Source organism: Quercus robur, chromosome 8 (assembly GCF_932294415.1).
Source record: "Quercus robur chromosome 8, dhQueRobu3.1, whole genome shotgun sequence".
Taxonomy (NCBI): domain Eukaryota; kingdom Viridiplantae; phylum Streptophyta; class Magnoliopsida; order Fagales; family Fagaceae; genus Quercus; species Quercus robur.
Genome location: NC_065541.1, coordinates 46,921,216 through 46,935,495, shown reverse-complemented (window position 1 = coordinate 46,935,495; position 14,280 = coordinate 46,921,216). Strand labels below are relative to the sequence as shown.

At 42.9% G+C, this 14,280-nt stretch overlaps 2 protein-coding genes across 2 annotated transcripts; one reads left to right on the top strand and one right to left on the bottom strand.

Annotated features, from left to right (window-relative positions):
• On the bottom strand, nt 1–1,423 carry LOC126696698 (xyloglucan endotransglucosylase protein 1-like). The gene is made up of 3 exons (XM_050393382.1): nt 1,060–1,423; nt 660–853; nt 1–564 (listed from the first exon to the last, which is right to left on the bottom strand). Exons 1-3 carry the CDS (start codon nt 1,342–1,344, stop codon nt 159–161), a joined length of 885 nt encoding a protein of 294 aa, XP_050249339.1. The 5' UTR covers nt 1,345–1,423; the 3' UTR covers nt 1–158.
• Nucleotides 1,424–5,370: 3,947 nt separating this feature from the next.
• Nucleotides 5,371–6,213, top strand: LOC126696383 (uncharacterized). Its single transcript, XM_050393136.1, has one exon. It carries the CDS (start codon nt 5,371–5,373, stop codon nt 6,211–6,213), a length of 843 nt encoding a protein of 280 aa, XP_050249093.1.
• Nucleotides 6,214–14,280: the final 8,067 nt, after the last annotated feature.

The following is a 14,280-nucleotide window of genomic DNA, read 5'->3' as shown; positions in this document are numbered from 1 at the left end:
TTTGCTTTAGAATTGGTCACAACTGATTTATTTTCCTTTCATTAAAAAAAAAAAAAAACTGATTTATTTTGCTTACAACATATTTTTGCACAAAGAATAAAGAATTCATATTGATACAGAGGAATCAACAATTGAATATACAGGCCAATTTAGCCTCTCTAGAGGAACCTTGATCGCTTGCATTCGGCTGGGAGACCTTGAGGGAAACGTTTAAAGTCATTGCAATAGTTGTAAATCATGTACTTCTGTTGCACCCATCTGATTCTGTTCCTTTCAGCTGCATTAGGAGCTCGATTCTTCCATTCACTGGTCTGCAAAGAATTGGTGGACAAGGAGACACAGGATGACTCCGAGGACCAAACACAAGCATTGGCTTTGAAGTTTCTGTAAGAAGCTGTAAATGGAGCTTTTGTCCAGTCAGTCTTTACAAGCCCACCTCTTGTTGCCCAGTCATCAGCATTCCAGAGGCTTGAGTAAATCCTCATGGGTTGGCTTTTGGGAAATGGAATACCAATTGATTCCAAGTTGTTAAACACTCTTATAGGAATGTTATCCACCAAGAACCTGGAAAGCAAGAAGTTGCAAATATATTATTAATTTACTCATTCTAAATGAAGTTATATGAAAGTTTAATGGATATAGTGTCTATTATATATTACATGATGCGTTGAGTGTTCCAGACGATGGAGTATGTGTGGAATGCCATTGTGGGATCAAACCAGAGATAGAATTGTTGCTCCCTATTGCCTTTTCCCTGTGAGAACACATTGGTATGGAGTATATATGGATCCCCAGACACGTTTCCCAAGAACTCGAAGTCAATCTCATCGTGTGTAGGTCCTTGAGAAGATAACTGCAAAGAAGTTCAATAAAATGAGCTATGAAACCTTAAATAATAGGGTTAGTGTTTGCTTGATACAACTTATTTCTCAACTTTTTGATTAGGATTGTTTGAAAAAGTTATCGTAGGTAAATGTGAAATGTACTTTGAAATAGTGCGATTTGAAAACACTTCACAAATTTGGAACTAAGTGATGTTGAAGAGGAAGCCAGACTTACGTAATAAGCAGTGACAGTGCCTGCTGAATTACCAGCTACGAGCTTGATTTGCATGTCAATCCTTCCAAATAGGTACTCATTCTTGGACTGGAAACCTGAGCCGGAAATCTTATCTAGGGAAAGAGTAAGAAGATTGCCTCCATTAAGTATCTTAGCACGGTTATCTCCCCAAGTGATGTCAAAGTCTTGATAGAAGTTGCCAGCTGAGACAGCCACTAGAGAAGTAAGAATGAACAACGAAAGCAGCAATGAAACTTGGAGAGAAGAAGAGGTTGTAGTAGACATTGTTGTCACTTTAAGAGCTCTAGAGAGGAGGAGATAAGTTGCTTGTGAGAGAGATGAGGTTGTGATGAAACTAGTTCAAGTTTGAAGCCTATATATAGGTGCAATTGGAGCTTTAAGCCGTCGAGTAGTGCTGGCAAAGCCAGGTTGTTATCAATTAAACTAAAGGCGCTTTGGCAAAAGTCAGCTCAAAACTGGAGACAGGTTTGCATAATGATGAAATAAAGAAGAAGAAGCATAGGAAACCAGGAAGTTGGTGTGATGGTTGAGATGGGATATTTTAGCGATAGAATTATTATTAAATTCATAATTTCTTATTATTTTAAGTTTTTGAAATAATTTGTAATTTATCACGGTAAAGAATATGATATTTTGAGTTCAATCATGGCCTTCAATTTATCTCTCACTTTCCCCACAAATCAACACTCTACTTCTAATTTAAAATGTTAAAAAGCTTCACTTATTAAAAAAGAGTTTAGGCTCACACATTAGAATTATGGTTAAAATATTAAATTTACAATTGTTTAAGAGTAGTGTTATTACATACAAACTGTTTTACAAAGTTTTATAAGTAACAAATTTATCCAATTTTCTAATAGTTTAAGCTTTTGGAATAATTGGTAATTTATCGTATATAATTGATCACGTATTCAAAACTATAATCAGTCAACTAAAGGAAATTCAAAGCTATAATCCGTTGACAGAAAGGAACACCAGACCAGGGTGTGTGAAAGAGGGCATGGTGGTTGGAGTACCAAACAGGCTGCATAGAGCTGGCAAAGTTGAGTCCCCCCGCAATTTTTGAACTGAAAAGATGATATACGCGTTTGGTGGTGATATACATATACTTGGTCCTACCCCTGCTGGAACGATGTATGCTGGTTGCACTTAGCCTATGTTATTTTATTTAAATTTAAGAATATATTTCTAACTTTTTATTAAAAAAAATTAAGAATATAAATACTGATGTTCTATGCAGTTTCCCATTAGCATAATGATAGTGAGTGATTTTTTTTTTTTGGGGATTTTATTTAGCATATTACAGCCTTTTAATTAGAGCTGGACATCATTTATTTTTAGGTACAAGCGTGTATTTTTATTCCAAACACCTAGCAATTCTTTGTGTGTTTGGATCAGTATTTTGTCGAAAATTGGAAAAATTACAAGTACCTAAAAAAAAGGTGTAAGTTTTAAAAAATTATACACAAGCTTAGAAAAATTTTCATATAATAAGAAAATGGAAATAACAAAACATAAGTAATCAACTTATCACTACAAAATATTTTTTAGGTGCCGTGTACTTGATTCTTGGCAATGCTAAGTTAATAGTGTACTTTTTATTCCTTTAAGGTTTTTTTAATTTTTTTAAAGGACTTCTACTTATAATGCTAATTATACTTCTTCAACCTCGTAGTCTCACATTCCACTCCAATACGGTGAGTGTAGACTGAAATAGAACTGTGCTCCTGTTTTGGGATGTCAATAGATTTTTGGATTAGTTTTGGGACGTCACTAGATTTTTGGATTATAAGTAGGCTTATAAAGGATTTGAGCAGAACCGAGTATTAAATTTTCAAGTTTGTTCATTTATTGTTTTTTCGAACATGAGCTGAGCGCAAGCTTATTATCATACAAGATTTTATGTTCAAGTTTGACTCACTTTCTTGTCAAGAAAGATCGAACTTGTTCACGAGCTACCTAATTTATTTATTCTTTTCCTATATAGTATGAAACCATGGCTGTGGGGACTGTGGCCCAAAATAATGTATTGGGCCTTGGGCCTTATCCGAGGACACTAATAAGTCTGAGGAAAGAAACATGACTTAGGTGATCTACTTTACAAGCCTCATCATTGGGAGACAAAAGGAAGAAAGTCCGAGGAGGAACTTCTCCTCGGACATGGCAAACCCGGACCAAGTGTATATTTAAGCGGTTGAAGTACGCCCCCTGAACACGTGAAAGAGAAGAAAACTCAAAATATCTAAGGAAAAGCTGCCACCATTATATTAAATGCACTGCAGCTACTTTTCTGGTCGCATTAATGTGGAGAAGACCCCTGAACAGTGTTGCCTTGGCTACCGCAACTCACAAAGGACTGAAAGGGGTGTCTGATGGGATGGGTGCTCAAGTGGGGGTCCAGATGATCAACAAGTGTAAGGTCCAGATGATCAGGAAGAGCCTATATAACGTAGAGAAGCCCCCATGAAGAAGGGGGCAAAAAAAAGGAGAGGATAATACTGTAGCATGCAAAAGAACCCTAATGTAGTGATCTGTATTCATAAATAAAATTCCAAGTCTCCTCGGACAGAAGGTCCTTTGATCATAATAGCTTTTATTCTTGTATATTTGTTCCTTAATCCCATGTAAGCCATTGCTCAACTCATCTAAACCTAGTTCTTTGACCCATACTTTACAAAATTCATTGTATTGGACTTTTTGGACCAGGATTCCATACAGTTCGGGCTTAGACTCCAAACTTTGTCCTTAAAATTGGCGCTGTCTGTGGGAAAGAACTTGGGTGTTAGTGAGTGCGATGGTTAAACATGGTAAGGTCTAGAGGTGTGTGCGGTTCGGTAAGGGCGGTTGTTTTCCAAATTTATTACCGAACCGATAAAGATCGGTTTTTTCATAATTGAAACCGATGCACACCGTCTAGGGTCGGTTTTCCGACCTATAGCGGTGCGGTTTTTTGCGGTACAATTTAGCCGGTTTGGTCGGTTTGAAATATTAAAAAAAAAACAATTTTTTTAATAATAAAAAAATTGGGCTTTCAAGCCCAATATCAATATATCAACTTGTTCAAGAAACCTATGCCAAATAATGTATTTTTTCATTTCATAATGATCACATAATGATCCAAACAGCCAAGCCAACCTTAATAGTTTATATTATATTATTATATATATAAGCATCCGTGTATAATATATAATGCTACAAACTCTCAAACAGCCAACCTTACACTGTGTATTACTGTATTATATATAATATATAATATAATATTATATTACTTGGAGTTGGACATGAATATACTGTGTATCTAGCTTCGTGTAGCAGCCAACCTTACACTGTGTATTATATATAATATATATATAATATTAATATAATATTATATTACTTGGAGTTGGACATGATTACAATGTGTATCCAGCTTCGTGAATGATAAAACTTTCAGGCAGCTCACATTAGTCCAACTTGGACCCCCCACAAAATAGAAAGACACAATACAGACACAGTCACACTCACACAAGCTTTGCTTTGAGAGACACAGTCACACAGTCACACAGCAATGGCAATAAAATCATTCTTGCTTTCAGCTTTCCCAAACAAATGAAAATGAAAAAAACAGTAAAACACGAAGACAAACTACAAAACTGAAAACACGAAGAAGCTTACGGCTTACCGGTGTTCTGCGTCAGGCGAGACTTGAGTAGAGAGGCGAGAGCGAGAGAGAGAGTTAAAAGATACTGAGAGAAACATACGAACTTATATACCCCTGAGAATCTGAAAACCTAGCATAAAACGCACCGTTTTGCTTTTTTTTTTTTTTTTTTTTTTAATAACACCCATACATACGATGTCGTTTATCAGCTTCATTAAAAAAAAAAAAACAGAACGACAGAACAGATCTTGTATCGGTTCGGTTCGGCCACAGCTCGGTTTCGGATTTGTCAATTCGGTGATTTCACTGCACCGGCATCGGAATGGAGGACGAAGTTCGAATGCCGGCCTCGGCTCATTCGGTCGACGCAACAGTCGGGACGGTGTCGTCAGCGGCGGTCGGTTGGGTCGGTTCCGGTGAAGTTTTGCACACCCCTAGTAAGGTCAAGTCCACACCAAGAAAACCCACGCCAAACCGATCCCTAATGGACAGAACCCATTGGGCCTCAACGACAAAGTAATCCTCCTGACCCTGAGCGAAATCAGGGCAATGAAAGGAATCAAGAGGGGAGTGTGCATACTACCCAAACGAGCCAAAGCCATTCCCAAGTAGGCAGTCGCATATCCCAAAGACAAAGCAATCGTCAGGCCATGCAGCGAGAGATCCATGACTTGAAAAGGAGATTACGCCATACACAGCAAAGGCGGTCCCCTTCCAATTTCGATATATCCTCTAATGAGGAGGAGGACGTCAGTTACAGGTGGAGATCAAGAACTCCCCCAAGCGAAACCTTCTCTTATGAAAAAGAGCAGCGTCATAGACGGAGACATAAGAGCCCATCTGGTAAGGGCTTGGGTAATGATGCCATGAATAAAGCTCTGGATCAGATCTCTAAGTCACCCTTCACGCACAAGATAGAAGGGGCTAGACTACCTCGGCGTTTCCACCAACCTACGTTCACCATTTATAATGGCCGAACAGACCCTATGGAGCATGTGAGCCAGTTTAACCAAAGAATGACCATCTATTCTCGAAACGAGGCTTTGATGTGCAAAGTTTTCCCGTCCAGTCTAGGACCCGTGGCGATGAGGTGGTTCAACAGCTTGAAAACGAACTCCATAGATTCCTACAAGCAGCTCACCCAAGCCTTTGGCTTTCGTTTCATTACGAATAGCAGGGTTCCTCAACCTCTGAATTCATTGTTGTCATTGTCCATGCGCGAAAGGGAAACTTTAAAAGCGTACTCAGACAGATATTGGGAAATGTACAACGAGATGGACGGTAATTACGACAACGTTGCCATCAGCACGTTCAAAAGCGGTCTCCCCACCGAGCATTGTTTAAGGAAATCCCTAACTGGCAAACCTATTACCAGCGTTCATCAACTTATGGACCGGATTGACAAATACAAAAGGGTGGAAGAGGACCAACTACAAGGGAAAGGAAATGAGAAGATCATCCCTCACAAGAGGAATGATTTCAGGTTGGAATGATACAACAATAACCATCCGAGAAGAGATTTTATAGGGCAATCTGGATCAACCAACACGCAAACGGTTAACGTCGTATTCAGAGAACCGGTACAACAGGTTTTGGAGAAAGTCAAGAATGAGCCATTCTTCAAGTGGCCGAATAAAATGGCCGGAGACTCCTCAAAACATAACCAGAGTCTGTATTGTCAAGACCACCAAGACCAGAGACATACCACCGAAGACTGCAGGAACCTATGGAATCACTTGGATCAGTTGGTCCGAGAAGAAAAACTGCGGTACCTTTTACATCCTTCCAGCAGTCATCTGGGCCATGTAAACCAAGAACCCCGGAGAGACATATCTCTGAGACCTCCCATGAGTACGATAAATGTCATCCTTGCCGCTCCAGGAAGAACCGGCTCTTTTCCCTCCAAGGTAATGTCTGTGGCTCGGTTTTCCACCGAGGACAATGATTGGGAATCCAAAAGGTCTAAGAAGGGAGCTTCACCTGTGCTGGGATTCTCAGATGAGGATAAGATTGGAACCATCCAACCCCATGATGATGCTTTGGTAGTTACACTTAGGATTGGGGGGGTTTAACGTGAAGAGAGTACTGGTAGACCAGGGCAGTGATGTGAAAGTAATGTACCCTGATCTGTACAAGGGGCTGAACCTAAAGCCCGAGGACCTAACAGCATATGACTTTCCTTTGGTAAGTTTTGAAGGGAAGATTGTTACACCAAGGGGATAGATCAGACTGCCTATACAGATCGGTTCAGACGTGGTGGAGGTGGATTTCATTGTGGTCGACGCCTACTCACCGTACACAACCATAGTGGCCAGACCTTGGCTCCACGCCCTAGGAGCCGTTTCTTCTACACTTCACTAGAAGGTAAAATATCCGTCAGAAGGCTGAGTAGAGGAGATTGTAGGAAATCAAGCCATGGCTAGACAATGCATGGTGGCTACCATTTCATGCCAATCCAATGCAGAATCCTTAGACTCTATAAGAAAGGACTTATATCAATCAGCCACCTCGGCAATACTCGTTGATGAGTCAGCCGAGAAGGTAAAATGCGAAAGTCTAGAAAGGGTTACTATTGACAACGACCTAGAGAGATTCTTTCAAGTAGGCTCGGAACTACCCCTCCGAGAGAGAGAGAGAGAGAGAGAGAGAGAGAGAGAGAGAGAGAGAGAGAGAGAGAGAGAAATTGATTGGGTTTCTGAGGGAAAATGTTGATATATTTGCATGGGATGCCTACGATGCCCCAGGGGTTGATCCGAATCTCATTTACCACTACCTAAACGTTAACCCATCCTCTATTCCCAAAAAGCAACCATCCCGATGCCCATCAAAAGAGCATGCCGACGTTGTTAAGGATGAAGTAACAAAGCTGAAAAAAGTAGGGGTTATCAAAGAAGTATTTTACCCCGAGTGGTTGGCGAATACAGTGCTGGTAAAAAAGAAGACTGGGAAGTGGCGAGTCTGCGTAGATTTCACAGACTTGAACAAGGCGTGCCCAAAAGACCCGTTCCTGATGCCTTGGATAGACCAGTTGGTAGACGCAACTGTAGGCCACCCTCGGATGAGCTTCTTGGATGCCTTCCAGGGTTATCATCAAATACCACTAGCCTTGGGAGATCAGGAAAAAACGGCATTCATGACTCCTATCGGAAACTACCACTACAAAGTGATGCCTTTCGGTCTAAAGAATGCAGGGTCTACCTACTAAAAGATGATGACCAGAATGTTTGAATCACAACTAGGCAAGAGTATTGAAGTCTACATAGACGACATGGTAGTAAAAAGTAAAGTGGTATCCGAGCATGTGAGAGATCTCGAAGTCATCTTTGGCATCTTAAGAAAACAAAAACTGCGTTTCAATGCCTCTAAGTGCTCATTTGGTGTCGGATCTGGCAAATTTTTGGGCAACATGGTAACTCACAGAGGAATTGAGGTGAGCCCAGATCAAATCAAAGCAATTCATAATTTACAAGCTCCTCAGAACCCAAAAGAAGTCCAGAAACTCACTGGAATGATCGCGGCATTGAATTGGTTTATTTCCCGATCTGTAGATCGGTGCCGTCCTTTCTACCTCTTGATGAACAAATGGAAGGGATTTGAGTGATCCGAAGACTGTGCCTTAGCCTTTCGGCAACTTAAAAAGTACCTGTCACGGCCACCCATCATGTCTAGCCTTGAGGCTGACGAAGTTCTGTTCGCCTACATAGCAGTGGCCCCTCACGCTGTGAGCTTGGTGTTAATACGGGTTAACAACGGCGTATAACGGCCAGTTTACTATGTGAGTAAATCGTTACATGAGGCCGAGGTGCGTTACTTACCATTGGAGAAGACAATTCTTGCAGTAGTGCATGTTACACGGAAACTCCCCCACTATTTCCAGGCACACACAGTCATTGTCCTAACTCAACTTCCCCTCAGGTTGGTACTTCCGAGCACCGATTACACAGGAAGAATTGCCATGTGGAGCACGCTCCTAGGGGCTTTCGATATTAAATACATGCCTCGGACCTCCGTTAAGGGCCAAGTTCTCGTTGATTTAATAGCCGAATTTACCGAACCCCTAGTAGAAGCCATAGCAGAGGAGGAAAACATGGATGAAAAATCGGTTGGCATAATCTTTGCACAAGGAGCTTCACGGTGGAAAGTCTACGTTGATGGCGCGGCAAACCAAAGGGGATCCGAGGTAGGGTTGGTTCTAATATCCCCCGAGAAGATTACCATTGAAAAGTCATTGAGACTAGGGTTTTCGGCTACAAACAACGAAGCCGAGTATGAGGCTTTATTGCAAGGAATGACCATGGTGCAGAAAATGGGGGGGGAGGGGAAGGCATTAGAAGTGTTCTCGGATTCCAGATTGGTTGTAGGTCAGGTGAGGGGCGAGTTGGAAGTTAGGGATGTAAGAATGCAAGAATAACTTGGTCAGTCAAGTGCTTGCAGTCGGACTTTGAATTTTTCAACTTGACACACGTCTCTAGAAGTAGGAACACACATGCGGATTCATTAGCCACTCTTGCCACGTCCTCGGAGCAGGGTTTATCTCGAATCATCCTCGTCGCGGATTTGTACAAGGTAGATGCAATAAAAAAGGACATGGTTCAAATCCATCAAGTCAGAGTGAGTGTGAGCTGGATGGATCCCATAGTAAGTTTTCTCAAGGATGATGTATTGCCCGAAGAGAAATCAGAAGCCGAGAAAGTACGAAGAAAAACTCCTCGGTTCTGGTTGTCAGGGGATCACAAGCTGTACAAGCGCTCCTATTCTGGGCCATATCTATTGTGCGTGCACCCAGAAGTATCAGAGATGTTACTCGAAGAATTGCATGAGGGAATTTGCGGGAGTCACACAGGAGGAAGATCGCTGGCACACAGACCCCTCACTCAAGGGTACTGGTGGCCGGGCATGCAGAAAGAGGTCCAAGAATATGTCAAGAATTGCGACCCATGCCAGAGGTTTGCCCCATATATCCACCAACCGGTAGGAGTCCTTAATCCCCTCTTCAGTCCTTAGCTGTTCGCTCAATGGGGTCTGGATATTGTAGGCCCTTTCCCGAAAGCAGCAGGAAACAAGCGATACTTGATGGTCGGTACAGACTACTTCACCAAATGGGTCGAAGCTGAACCCCTGGCCAACATCAGGGACGTGGATGCAAAGAAATTCATCTGGAGGAACATCATTACATGCTTCGGAATTCCCCATACCCTTATCTCGGACAATGGCCTTCAATTTGATAGTAAGACCTTTAGGGAATACTGCTGCGACCTAGGAATTACGAACCGATATTCCACTTCGGCCTATCTTTAAGGAAACGGGCAAGCCGAGGCTGTAAATAAGGTCATAGTTAATGGGATAAAAAAGAGATTGGATGATTCAAAAGGAAGATGGGTGGAAGAACTGCCACACGTCTTATGGACCTATCGAACTACGCCACGACGATCAACGGGAGAGACTCCTTTTTCTATGACTTATGGGGCCGTGGCTGTACTCCCTTTGGAGACTAGCTTCCCAACGTTGAAAACAGGCACCTTTACCCTAAGCAACAACGACGAACTGCTAGAAAGGAGTTTAGATCTAATCGAGGAGAAAAGAGAAAAAGCAATGATCCAGTTGGCCTATTACCATCAGAAGCTCAAGCAGGGGTATGATGCCAATGTAAAACTACGACCACTAGGACCGGGAGACCTATTGCTGAGAAAAATTTTAGGTAATGCCAAGAACCCATCCTGGGGAAAGTTGGGACCCAACTGGGAAGACCCATACCACATCACTTCAGTAGCAGGAATAGGTGCATATTATTTGGAAGACTTTAGATGAGAAAGCTGTACCCCACCCATGGAATGTAAATAACCTAAGAAGATATTATTATTAATAAAAGCAGTTTTGCTTACACTATATTTCATGATAACTACGCATCTTCAGGCTTATTACTATCCAAGTTTTAAACAGAACCTAAGTTCTACATGGCTATTCGGACCACAGGTTTAGGGGAAATTAATAACTCGTGGCATCTATCCAGTTTTAAACAGAACCTAGGTCTTGCATGGCAGCCTTCACTGCCTAAAATTCATTGCACAGTCCTACTCTTAACAGTTGGTTGTATTGGTGAAATATTGTTGTAAACTTCAACAAAAGGCACAGTCACATTGACTTGGAACAATGCGATAAAATCCAATCAACATCAAGCGGAAGAACAAAGAATGAAAGAAAGAGCATTTATATTAAGAAACGAAGAAAATACAATACTATTGGATAAGAAATCTTTGAAAACAAAAATATAATACAACTCCTCTTCAAAATGATACAAAAAGGAGAAAGAGAAAAACCCTAGGTGCTAAGCCTCAGTAGGGGGATCTACTTTTTGCTCTGGCTGAGGAGGAGGAACATCCTTAGCTTTTGGGTCAACCCCATGACCCTCGGCCTCAGTAACTATCTCTTTAGAAGGATCCTTGGATTTGGAGGAGGGTTTCTTCCCTTTGCCTTTCTCCCTCTCAGCATCTTCACTTTGGACGGTGACCTGGCTAGAGCCCTTAGTAATTTTGGCTACGGGGATGGCATTAGGGATAGCCGTAGGCTGCTCAGAAGCTTCAGGGGCATCGGCAGGGACCTCCTGGATCTCTGGAGGATAGAAGACGTTTTCGGGCAGCCTCCAAGAAAAATTTGCAGGGACACTCACAGCATTGAGAGCCTTATCCCATGTAATGCTGCAGTAGTCCCTACATACTTTTGACAATTCCTCGGTTAGCCTTGCTTCCGTCTCCTCCATTCCAAGCTAATAAGCAACCTTCTTCTCGGCCTTGGCTGCTTCCTTGGCTAGCTGGACTTCTTCCTTAGCTTTCTGCAACGCGGCTTTGAGATCCAGAATGGCTTGTTTCTCGGTGGCAAGGTTGATCTCAGTCACATGCAGCAGCTGGTGTTGGTCCTTTGCTTGTTTCTCAATGTTTTTCAGGCCAGCCTCAGCACTCTTACGGCCTGACTCCACCTCCTTGAACTTCTCAACCAGTTCATGCTGCTCCTACTTGAGGGCCCCTAGTGTGTTCTCTACCTCGGCACGAGAGATGGCTTCAGCATCAGCCATCTTGCGAGCGTTGAGACATCACTCCTCGGCCATAAAGACCTGCTGAGTAATCTATCCAAAAATCACAAAATAACATGAGTTAGAGCAGAGTATGGCTCAATAATTATGCTTGTGAGAGGATAAGTTGCCTTACCATCGCAAGGTCCCTCTTCAGAGACAGGAAGAGTTCATGCTGCGAAAAGTGCCTGTAAGCTTCCATGTCCCTAGGAAGGAGCATGGGTTGCTCCAGGGCTTTAGCGATGTACCCTGCTCGGCCCCTTTTGGTACTTTCGGACTGAGGCATTGTAGGGAATTGATGCTCCGTCCACCTCGAGTCGAGGGCTCCAAGTACGCGGTGGGACGCGCACTTCAGCCCTTTCCAGCTCATCTCGGCTCTTCATCGATGGAGCCCTTTTGTCCCGAGGCTCTCGGGTTACTTTTTGTTGTTTTGCGCCCTGGCGAGGACCCACCTCGCCTTCCTCAAGGGACTCACCGACCTCTTCTTCTTCAAGTTGAGATTGACTTTCAGGCCAAGGTCGGCGGGGACCTGTGGAGGAGCAGGAGGAAGGTTGGAGAGAGCTTGGTACTTAGTAGGCGCCCTCGAGGTTTGCCCTTTACCCCGAGCGGCCATAAACTCTCGCAAACTTTTATTGCCTTTGTTTGAGGCCATGTTGTCCACCTCTTCGTCGGAGGAATCGTCTAAGCAGGCAAGAACAAGAGGAGGAACGCAAATTGCAGAGTTTTTATCCGGTTCGCCCTCGACGTTCAAGAGTTCAATTAGGGGAGCTTTTGGGTTATCCTCCTCAAAATAGAACTTGTCTATCTCCTCCTCTAGTGAAAGACGAGATGACTCAGTCTCCTCTTTAACAAATGTTGCAGCTCCGGGATTGTCTTGTGGAGGTAGCTGTGCAACTAGTTGAGGATTTTGAAGAATTGGCAAGGTAACCGGCGGAAGGTCCCTTCGAGCCAAGAATCCCGGCTTCGATACGTCGATTCGAGATAACCTCGTACTACCAGCTTTTATTGATTGGCCGACGTCCAAAAAAGCGCGGGACAAGGGCTCGTAACCCAAGATCAAGTGAGCGGCACGCAATTGTCCATCCTCGTGAACAAAGATCTTTGACCTCAGAAGGTAGTTGAGGGCTTGAACGTTTATATGGCTGAGTTGAGGAGCAATGTGGGCTCTATCTGCAAAATAGCCGAGAAGGGAATTGTAGTCAGATCGTTAAAAAGATATCTTCTTTAAAAAAAAAAAGTTTGAATTTCCAAGTGAAAGGGATAAAACTAAGGGGTTAAATCCCCTTCCCAAGGGATTGATCCTAAAGGTACCGCACCTAGATCTCCTGCCCAAGTTGGACAATGAAGACCGTCACTCCATTCCCCCGAGGCAATCAGGTAGTCATCCTTCATACCTTTATTGGACTTAGGAAGACAAGAGATTGGCCTAACAACCTCAGACCGAGATTTAAGGTAGTACCCCGCTTTGGCAAGATGGTGGCACTTGTACATGTGAACCACGTCGTGCCATGTGAGACCTAAGCCCATCTGCTTGTTCAGGGCATCTATGCTGCCCAAGACCCTAAATAGGTTGGGGGTGCACTGATTAGGTGTCAACCTATGGTTAAGCAAGTAATCCCGGGTGATCCTACGCATGGGAAGCGTCATTCCTCCCTCTATGAAAGCAATCATGGGAATGACGACTTCACCCACATTTCTATTGGTCAGTACTCGGTCCGGGGGACAATACTCCAAAACCACCCCCTGCAGAATGCGGTACCTAGCTCTTAAAGCCTCCATGGCAGCAGGTGTATCTACTAAATGCTTGAATTTACCCATCTAGATGAACTGAAGGGCTGAGGAGGAATGCCAAGATGAAAATGGGGAAATATAAAGGAATGAGAACTTACAGGTATTTGTCCAATAATCTCTGAAGCTTTCAGAGATCTTCTTAAGGAAAAACTTCTTATAGGAATGACTACGGAAACTCAAAGGTTTGGTACGTTTTATAAAGACTGGGCGCTGAAATTCTCTGAAGTTCTTGGATGTTCGTAAAAAAAGAAAGGCAAAAGAGTTTCTTCAAGGCTTTATATAGTAGGAGAGGAGGGGAAAGGTTGCTCCCGCTCAAAATTCTAGGAGGAATGCCAGCCGTTGGATCTACTCTTCGCCGTTGGATGTGGGGAACACAAGGCCACCTGGAGCAATTAATAGTGCCTCGTAATCTACGACGTGTCAGAAGCAACCACTCCTGCACGTGTGAAGTAAAAATTAATTTATCTTATCTCTCCAAAAAAATCAAAACCTCGCTTTTCTCCTCGGAGGGAGAGAAAAATCGGAGTTTTAAGGGGCTATTGTGGGAACTGTGGCCCAAAATAATGTATTGGGCCTTGGGCCTTATTCGAGGACACTAATAAGTCTGAGGAGAGAAACATGACTTAGGTGATCTACTTTACAAGTCTCATCATTGGGAGACAAAATGAAGAAAGTCTGAGGAGGAACTTCTCCTCGGACACGG